Source organism: Tupaia chinensis, unplaced genomic scaffold (assembly GCF_000334495.1).
Source record: "Tupaia chinensis unplaced genomic scaffold, TupChi_1.0 Scaffold000548_1, whole genome shotgun sequence".
In the NCBI taxonomy this organism is placed as follows: domain Eukaryota; kingdom Metazoa; phylum Chordata; class Mammalia; order Scandentia; family Tupaiidae; genus Tupaia; species Tupaia belangeri.
This window is the reverse complement of record NW_006160060.1, coordinates 538,832-548,248: the sequence shown is the minus strand read 5'-3', so window position 1 is coordinate 548,248 and position 9,417 is coordinate 538,832. Positions and strand designations below refer to the sequence as shown.

The window sequence follows — 9,417 nt, the reverse complement described above, 5'->3', positions numbered from 1 at the left end:
GCCCACCCACCCGCCCCGCCCAGCGCGGCCCCTCCAGCCTATCCACCTTGGAGCCTGCTGTCAACATTCTTGCCGTAGGACTTGACGTACAGGTGCAGGGGCAGCGTCTCGTTGGCATCGTGGGACAGCTGGGGGACACGCAGGGACACATTGCATTTCCTTCCCCCCACCAGAGGAGTGGGGGCCGTGAGGGGACACCACACTGGTCATGTGGGCTCTCGTGCCAAGGGCAGCCTGGAGAGCCAAGGCACCCCGGAGTGACAGCACAGTGCACGGGCTCAGACGCCCGGGCCCCAAGGAGAAGATAGCTGGACGCGGGTCCCAGAGACGGGTCAGAAACTGAGGGCGCCCAGCTCGGTGCACAGGGCAGCACAGGCCCCAGTCCCAAGGCCTCCCTTCTGCCCCGCGCTCCGAGGCCTTGCCACTCCCACCCAGCGGCCTGCCCAGAGCAGTACCTTTGGGGTCCGGAAGGAGAAGACCCCCGGCTCCCGCATGGTCACCGGCTCCTCGAACTTGAGCAGCTCACTGCCAACGTGCAGGGAGGAGCCCTGTGGGCAGCACCATCAAGACACAGCAGCCAGCCTGCTGTGGCCCTCCAGCCCCTCGGCACTGACACCTCGTCGCGGCCCGCCCAGTGCACAGCCTGTCTGAGGTCGCCCATCCTCCCTCTGACGTGCTCCTCCCCAGGCCTGTTTCCCCTTCCTTCCGTCTCCCCATGTGCTGAGCCCTGACCTGGGAGTTGGGGGACCATGCCAGGACCCACAACCCCTCACCTTCACTGTGTCCAGGTTCTTGCCCTGGAAGGTGACATCTGTCTCGTGGTTCATAGGGATGACCAGTGGGCTGGGGTTCAGAAACTGGGGACAGTTGTCCTCCTATGAAAGAAGGTGGGAGGTCAGGTCCTGCTGGCCACGGCCAAGCACCAGGCTCTCATGGCCCACGGCCTCACCATGTGGGCACGGACGATGCCATCTTCTGGGTTGGGTGAGGCCTCCCGACACTCGTGGTAACGCAGGTCCCACTGGCAGGTCCAGCGGTTGCTTGTGCAGGAGATGCACCTGAAGGGAGGGTGAGGGCCACCTGGGTCCGGGCAGCACGGACGGCAAGGGGCCCAGACAGCTCAGGGACACAGGGAGAGGCCAGGGAAGTACAGGGCAAGGCGGCCCCACACTCACGGCAGGTTCCCCACCAGGCCCATGGCTTCCCGGCAGTCATAGAAGGGGTACTGGTGAGAGGTAAGGAAGACGTTTCCACGTCTGAAGAGGAGCTGGATGCTCACAGTCACGTGGTCTGTGGACAACAGGTGGGGGTGGTGTCGGGTGGCAGACATGGAACGGAAGGCGAGGCTGGCACTACGGCTCAGGACAAGGGCACAGGGAGGCCTGGAGAGGGGCCTCCCCTGGTGCCAACTCCTCCCTGCCCTGCACAGGGCCCAGGGCCCAGGGTAGGACTATCCCAGGGCTTGGGGCCCTCACAGGGAGACCCTCCCTCAGACTGTGTGCAGGGCTTAGCACAGGCTGGCCCTGCCACCTGCTATCAGCTCTCCACCAGGTGTCAGGTCCCAGCACGGGGCTCGCCTTTCTCCCAGGGGCCTCTGTGCTCCTACAGCGTCCAGGCAGTGGCTCCTCGGAGTCTGGGCAGGAGGGCCTACAAGTCCCTGCCACATCAACATGAGGCCCCACTGTGCCCAGCACTCGGATGAAGGGCAGTGCTGTCCCGATCCACATTCGCAGCCTCAGCCTCTGGGGCTTTGAGGCTGGCCAGGTCAGGGTGGAGCAGGGGTACCCATACAGATAACAGGGCCTGGAGCCCGGCGCCCAGCAGTTGTACCGTAAAGGACCACAGGGCAAGACTGGAGAGCTCCTGAGTCTCTCCGCTGTCGGCCTTGGGCGGGAGCTGCCTGCGGGGGGCTCAGAGTGCCCAGAGTCAGCTGCGACTTTGCCAGACCCACACTGTCACTCAGGGTGCGTCTCTGGATCCCGGAGCCCACCGCCCACCGCTGTGGGGGCTGCCGCACAGCTGAGCAGCACAGAGGGACAAGGGCTGCCCAGCGGACAGCAGGGTACCTCACCCTGGCCTGGTGGCGTGCTGGGAATGTTGCTCAAGGAGTTGCAGACCACAGTGTCCCCCTCCACACGGGCAGGGTGAGGGGGTGATTCCCCAAAGAGGCACAGCAGCTCATCGTCCTCGCTCAGGGCAGGGAGGGGGCTCACCGTCAGCTGCACCTGGAAAGGAGACTTGTGGCTCACACCAGGGCCCTCACCAGGCCCAGGACCCACAGCCCCCTCGCCCTGCTTGTTCTCTGCAGCCCTACCACCTTCCCCTGCAAGTACACGAATTGATGCCAAAGAAGCCTCTGGAAGTGACCTCGCTATCCCCAAGACAGGCCTGTCACCCTAGTAATTCCTGGGACAGAGTGGGCATGTGCCCTGGACACAGGTACCCCAAGGACAGAGCCACATCCCTCAGGTTTAGTGCCCAGAGCCCCTACCAGGACCCACCCCTGCCCTGCACCCCCACCTCCCCCTGGGCCCGACGGCTCATGTTCTGTGGCTGGGCACCAGTGACGGTCACGCAGAACTTGTCCCGGCTCCACAGCCAGTGGCCAGCCTCCTCAGCGCGTGGACATTCAGCTCTCCTGGTACATCTGTGGGGTCAAGAGCAGGTCAGCCCCAGAGGGTCTTGTGCCCCTCAGACTCAGTCCACAGGCCCCAGGGTGAAGCTGCGCCCCCAGGCCCCATGCTGACTCACCGTCCTTCGGTGACGCACCAGCCACAGTACGGGTCCTGAGAGTCGCGGCACTGCAGACAGGTCGGGTAGCCCAGACACTCCTGCACAGGCAGCCGGAACACCTAAGGCCGGCAAGGCTGTGAGTGCTGCAGCAGCCCCCATGCTCCCTTGTGGGGGCCGGACACCCGGGTGAGCAGCAGCCCCAGACACTCCCTCATGGGGACCGGACACCTGGGTGAGCAGGAGCCCCCACACTCCCTTGTGGGGACAGGCACTCAGACACTGATCCAGACACTCGGACACTGTTCCCTTCCATCAGGGATGGGCAGACCAGGCTGGAGAGGAAGAGGCAACCAGGGCAGAGGACACCACGCCACAGACACAGGGACGGCACCGGAGATGCAGAATGGAGACAGAGACCATGCCACAGACACGGGGACAGCACCCCAAGACACAGGATGGAGGATGCTGCCGGAGCCGCTGCAACCCCTCATCCAGCCCTGGGGAGAGGCTTGTCCCAGGCCAGCTCCACAGCCTCCTGACCTCCTGTGCCCTAGGCCCGCACCTGACCTGATTGTCGGCCCCCGTGCTCCGGCCCAGGGTGCACCTGCCAGCCCTAGCGTGGCCATAGCGTCTGGGCTACCCTGGCTCACCTTGTCCTGGGTCATGGCGTACAGGCTGGCCAGGTCTCCAGACAGCACCAGGTCCTGCTTGATTTTCTTGTTGATCTCCACAACAATAGAGCCATACTCAGTGGAGGTGCCGTCAGGGGCGAAGTAGATCTGTGGGCAGGAGGGCGGGAGGTGAAGGCAGAGGCCTGCAGCACGGGCGGCCACCCGGGGACTTTCTCGCCCTTCACCTCACCTTGAGGATCCGCCCATCAGAAGTGCCCAGGAAAGCAACCGTGTGACCATTCTCGGCAGTCACGGTCACGGCCGTCAGACTGAGGCTTCCACGCTGCAGCACGGCTGTGGCTTCAAGTCCCCTGCGGGTGCCCAGTGGGTAGGGCAAGTGCTCCGAGCCACATGGGAAGCTCTCACTGGTACCCTGTATGTGGACCATGGTGTCGACGGTGGGCATGGGACAAATAGCCCTGGAAGGCCCTCCCCACAGGGGCTCCACACTGCAGACTGAGCCCCCCGCACATGTGGCCCACCATCTCGGCACCACCATGGGCCACAGGAAAGTGGCAATGTGCTCACGCTCATGCCAGTCGGACCTCAGCCCACATGCCTCCGCGGACATGTGCAGCCTGGGCCCAGCCCATGCAGCAACACACTGGGACACATACCAGTCCGTGGCTGCCACACAGGATCTCCCCGTGGAAGGGTTTGTAGAAGGAAGTCTCCCGGGTGCCTGCGTAGCAGGCATCACGGTTCGCCTCCATCTGGGCATGGACCTTGTCCAGTGGGAACAGGCAGAGGCCTGCACCAGGGCCCCCGGCACTCCGGCCGTCCCTGCTGAAGACAGCGTAGAGTACCCTGCTGGCCCCAGGCGTGGCCACGGAGGCCGCGAGGCAGGTGCTGAAGGCGGGGGCCTGAGCGTCCCGGGAGTCCCGGCACTGCAGGTCCATCTCCAGGTAGGAGTAGTAGAAGGGGTCCTCCTTGCACATGCGTGCCAGCAGCGTGCGGTTCTGGCCCGGGTGCTTGTCCTGCTGGTTGAAGACAAAGAAGACGTAGCGGCCATCCTCGAAGGCAGCCACAAACTGCTGTGTGTTGGTGGACAGGTACCCGGCCTTGAAGGTAGCATGGTCCGTGTAGGCCTCGAAGGCCTCCCTGCCCTCAGTCCGGTCCAGCAGGCGGGTGCTCACGATGATGCCATTGTCATGTGGCCCGTTGCCTTTGCCCACAAACAGTACACGCTCTCCGCCAGGGGCCGTGGCGCTCACCAGCCCCACCGTGGCCACACCCTCATCATTGCTGGCCACGAAGGACTTTTCGCCACTGCCATCCTCATAGAAGAGGCGCTTGGAGACGTTGTTCAGGGCGCGCAGGGCACAGATGCCCTTGAAAAGACTGCCACACTCCACCAGGCGCTCCCCCGGCCGGTCCAGCAACAGCAGCTGGTTGGTGTTGTCAGTCAGCACGGCCTCGTGGCACTGGGTGACCTCGATGGGAGGCGTGCACTTCTTGTTGTCCAGGGCGGGGCCAGTGGCTGCCTGCTGCTCCAACTGCAGGTCAGCACTCAGCTGGTAGAGCGCGTTCACCGCTCCCAGGTACACTACACCCGAGGCCTCGTCAACCACCAGGTGATTTAGCTCCGTCTCACTGCGGAAATAGTCCAGCTTGCGGGGCCGTAGGCCCCTGCCCGCGCCCACCAGGCCCAGGAGCAGCAGGGCCCAGAGTTGCAATGCCATCGCTCCCAGCAGCCTGTGGGGGGAGAGATGGATCGGTGGAGGCTGGGCTCCGAGTCACCCCAATCACTTACGGGTCTCCCTCCCTCCCTAGGTCAGGGTACTGGCATTTCTGGGTGACAGATTCTGCCTCCAGGCCGTCGCACCTCGGAGATCCCCGCTCTGTTCTGGTTAGGGTCCCCTGCGAGCGTGACCAAGACTTCCAGGACAGTCTTCCCAGGGCATGCGCTTGTGGGGCCAGACCCCAATGGCAGAGGTGGACAAAGGACTCTGGGCCCCAAACATCCCTGCAGGGTCGGCCATGCCCTCCAAGGTCACCTGAACATCAGCGCCTACATTTGCTCTCATTCTCTAGCAAAACAACTATTTTTCTCATTGCCTAAAAAATTTAAAAATTTGGGGCACACATACTCACTTGAGGGAGAGAGAAAGGCAATGAGAAAGCAGCCCTCAGGGAGAGTGGTCATACAGGCAGTCTTCTCCACACTCCTCTTGGCATTTTAGACACATGCATACACATACATGCCTGGTATGTTTTTCAAGCCACTGGATCCAGAACCTGAACCATGCAGTTGGTCATATGGGATCCAGCCACCTCAACTACCACACCACCAGCTGGCCCCTCAAAACAAATTTTCTTTTCTTTTTTTAAGGTTTTTGCCATAGGGCATATGCACTAACCAGAGAGAGACACAGAGAGGGAAAGTGAGAAATTACCCCTCAGGAGGATGGTCATACCACAATCCCTTCTCCTCTCAGGATTTTGGGCACACACAAACACAGACCTGGCATAATATTTTTTTAAAATTTTTAAATTACTTTATTTTTATCCATGTATTTATTTACTTTTATTTGACTATAGAGGGATAGAGAGAGAGAGAAAGTGAGAAAGCAAGCCGCCAGGTCTAGGACTTGAACCGAGGTCGGCCACGGGAGCCCAGCACCTTTAACCACCACGCTACCTGCTGGCCCCACGATCTGGCATGATTTTCAAGCCACTGGGTGGAGGATTCCAACCATAGTCAGCTATGTGGGAGAGTCCAGTGCCTTAACCATCAAGCCACCATGCCTTCACCACCTTAATCACCACCTACTGACCCTAAAAACTTATTTTGGGCACACATGTATATGTGTCCAGAGTGATTTTCTTTCTTTTTTTTTTTTTTTCCCTTTTTGAACCATGAATCAAATTTCCCCAAAAGGGGAATTTTATTGATTACTTTATTCCCTTACAGATAAACCAACTGAATCAAATGAAACTAACATCCACCTCATGAGTTTGTAGTCTTCCCGATGAACAAGATGAGGCTCAGAACTGGGTCACGTGACCCTTTCTCCTCTTGCCCCCTCCCAGTCCAGCACGCTCACACCTCTTACTAGCCAGGGTCCTCTCAGCCCCGCAGTCGGACTCCACACAATCGAGCCTCAGCACAGTCTTCTTTGTAGTTTTTGCCTTTTTCTGAACAGGTTTCGTCTGTCCCTCACAGCCACTCTGCTCCTGTCCTAACGCCACCTTCCCTGAGCACGCAGAGGACCCTTACCCTTTCTGTACCCTGTCACTTTGTGAGGTTGGCACTTGCCACAATTCTCACAGAAAGTTCAGCGGGTTTTAGGGACGTTCACCACGTTTGCAGGCCTGCTAGCTGCACAGAAGAGTGATTTTCAAGCTGCTGGGTTGGGGACTCGAACCATGGACAGCCATGTGGGAATCCAGAGCCTTATCCACCACTCTATCTACTGGCACCTAAATCCTATTTTTAAAAAAACAAACTTCCTGGGAACCAGCAGTTAGCGTAATGGCTATGTCGCTGGACTCCCACGTAGTTAACCGCGGTTTGCGTCCCGGACCAGGTGGCTTAAAACTCATGCCGGGCGCGTGTGCGTGCATGCCCAAGATCCCGAGAGGAGAATGGAGGAGAAGGGATTGCGGCGTGACCATCCCCCCGGGGGGTGACTTCTCGCTTTCTGTCTCTCTGTCTCTGTCTGGCAAGCGCACGTGCCCTTTAGTGAAAATCTCTCCAAAAAATAAATAAATAAATAAAACAACAAACTTCCTGGGGGCTAGCAGGTGGTGTAGCAGTTATGTCACTGGACTTCCACGTGACGGGCTGTGGTCTTAGTCCTGGATCCAGCGACTTGAAACTCACACTGGACACATGTACACCTGTGCCAAAAATCCTGAGAGAACGGAGGAAAAGGGACTACAGTGTGGCCATCCCCCCACCCCCCGGGAGTGATTTCTTACTTTCTGTCTCTCTGGTAAGCGCACAAGTCCTATAGCAAAAAATATTTCTAAAAAAACACGAACTTCTGTATCTTTCCCCCCAAGTTATTTCACTCACAACAGGGAGTAAGCACATGTGTGAGAGAGAAGCACCCCTGGCAGGGTCTGGTCACACCACGATCCCTCCCCAGCCTTCCAGCTCCTGAAGGCCTCGCCATACCATAGCATTTCCAGGTCAGGCAGGCCAGGGCTCCAAACTGCGGCTGGTTACACAGCCCCTAGCACCACAGCCCAGTTCACTGTTGCAGCTGGGCCCCGCCAAACACTTTCCAGCATAGAAAACACAAGCCACGAGACAGGACCCCAGGAACCAGCAACTCCACATCACGGCATCCCAGCAGCGGTCACTTGGGTGCACCAGTGAGAGCTGACATGGCCATGGGACGAGCCTTGGGCCTGGCTCTGCCCTACCCTCTCTGAGGACCTGGGTGCCCAGTCACCATGGGAGGGAGTTACCATGATTGGCCCATTTTTCAGGTGCAGGCACTGAGCAGAGGGGAGTATGACTCGCATAGGGCCACACAGCTGGCATGAGGATGCTGCATTCTTCATCCCTGCAACAGCCCTCTGCCCCATAGGGTCTGTCCCCTCCAGGAGAGTAGGAGGGTGTCTGCTCTGTAGCCAGGGGACAGCTCTTCAGGGCACTGGCTGATAGGAGCTGCTTGCTGGACAGGGAGGCTCCTTCTCACATCCTGCACCTGCTTCCTCCTCTGCTCAGGCCCCAGGAAGCCCCTGACCAGGCTGTGGCTACTCTCTACCCCCCCAACACACTCTGGTTCCGACCATCCACGTGCCCCTCGGCTCTGGAGGCCTATCGAGTGCCCCAGCAGAGCCCTCTCCACCCAGGGTCCCAAGGCAGAGACAAGAGCTTGGCAGGCCACCCCCTGGGGGAGATGCCTGCTCCCCCTCCTGCCTCTGCACAGGCCCCCATGTGCCCAAGCCCCGCATGCCCACTGGGGCTTTCAGAAAGGTGGGCCTTGGCCTTATGGATTTGGCTTACTCAGTCATGGGAAGGTTTAGACAAGCGCCTGGGGACTCCAGACTCAAGGAGCTGTGCTAGGTTCTCTCTGCCCAGCAGATCCCAGCTAGGGCAGGGGGAGAAGAGGATGAGCCCTTGACTCCAAGATTCCGCTCAGGAGAGGCCCTGAAGGTATTTGCTGGGCACCGTGGGCCTTCCAGAAGAGAAGGGCCTGGCAGGAAGGCCCATCCTTCATGGCCCTGCTCTGCCCCCACAGCTTACCCAGCCGCAGTAAGATAAGTGGGTGGTAATGTCCATGCTCCTCGGCCAGGCGCCCAGGCCTATCCTTGCCCTGCTCACCAGAGTATCAGCCTGCTGGGCAGCTCCAGCTCGGCGGCCCTGGCCCCAGCCTCTGTGCCTCTGCGGCTAGCAGGGAATGAATGGAATGTTCCAGGGCCCAGGGAGGGAGTGCAGGCGGTGGCGGGGGAGTGGGGCGGTGCAGGCTCCTAGTCAGACAAGGCCAGGCAGAAGCGGCAGAAGCGGAAGCCTCTCTGCTGATCTGTGAGCAGTGGCCAGGACTTAAACCCAGGGCCATCCAACCGGGGAAAACCTTTGGTGCCCCTTCCAGAACAACTCTGGCCTCTGCTCTGGCAGGGGCCCTCATGAGACCTCTAGCTACCACCCTCATGCCACATGGAGGGCTGCAGGCCCACAGAGGAGGGTCCTGCTCCTCCTCTCTCCCTCTGGTTATCTGAGCCTGCAGGGAGCTGGCACTGGGTTCTGCCCCAGGGCTGGAATGCAAGTGCTCAGTGTGTGGTCAAGGTGGCTGAGGGACCCTGCAGATGAGCAGAAAGCTGGCCCAGATACCATGTACCCAGCTGCCTGGCACCACTTTGGGGTGGTGGGGACAGCCCAGGCCTGAGGGGTGGCAGGAGAGTAGGCCCTCACTCCACAGGAACTGCACCCCTTACTTCCTGGACAAGCAAGACCTCAGGTGACCTGCCTGGCCAGGAGCAAAGGACGACCCACCTGACCCCAGTCGAGCTCAGGCCAGCAGTGCAGGAGGCGCCAGGCACGGCCAGCTAAAACTTC

General features: G+C 60.1%; 1 protein-coding gene across 1 annotated transcript in view; it reads right to left on the bottom strand.

Annotated features, from left to right (window-relative positions):
• The window catches only part of PLXNB2 (plexin B2), a 23,814-nt gene that overhangs the window by 8,528 nt on the left and 5,869 nt on the right, over positions 1 to 9,417 (bottom strand). The window contains exons 4-14 of the mRNA XM_006157580.3: positions 4,022 to 5,099; positions 3,595 to 3,777; positions 3,384 to 3,512; positions 2,752 to 2,852; positions 2,521 to 2,647; positions 2,072 to 2,225; positions 1,176 to 1,290; positions 950 to 1,058; positions 774 to 875; positions 456 to 548; positions 48 to 128 (exon numbers count right to left, since the gene is read on the bottom strand). Coding sequence (XP_006157642.1) covers positions 48 to 128; positions 456 to 548; positions 774 to 875; positions 950 to 1,058; positions 1,176 to 1,290; positions 2,072 to 2,225; positions 2,521 to 2,647; positions 2,752 to 2,852; positions 3,384 to 3,512; positions 3,595 to 3,777; positions 4,022 to 5,086 — 2,259 coding nt within the window. The 5' untranslated portion in view covers positions 5,087 to 5,099. The remainder of the gene's footprint in view (positions 1 to 47; positions 129 to 455; positions 549 to 773; positions 876 to 949; positions 1,059 to 1,175; positions 1,291 to 2,071; positions 2,226 to 2,520; positions 2,648 to 2,751; positions 2,853 to 3,383; positions 3,513 to 3,594; positions 3,778 to 4,021; positions 5,100 to 9,417) is intronic.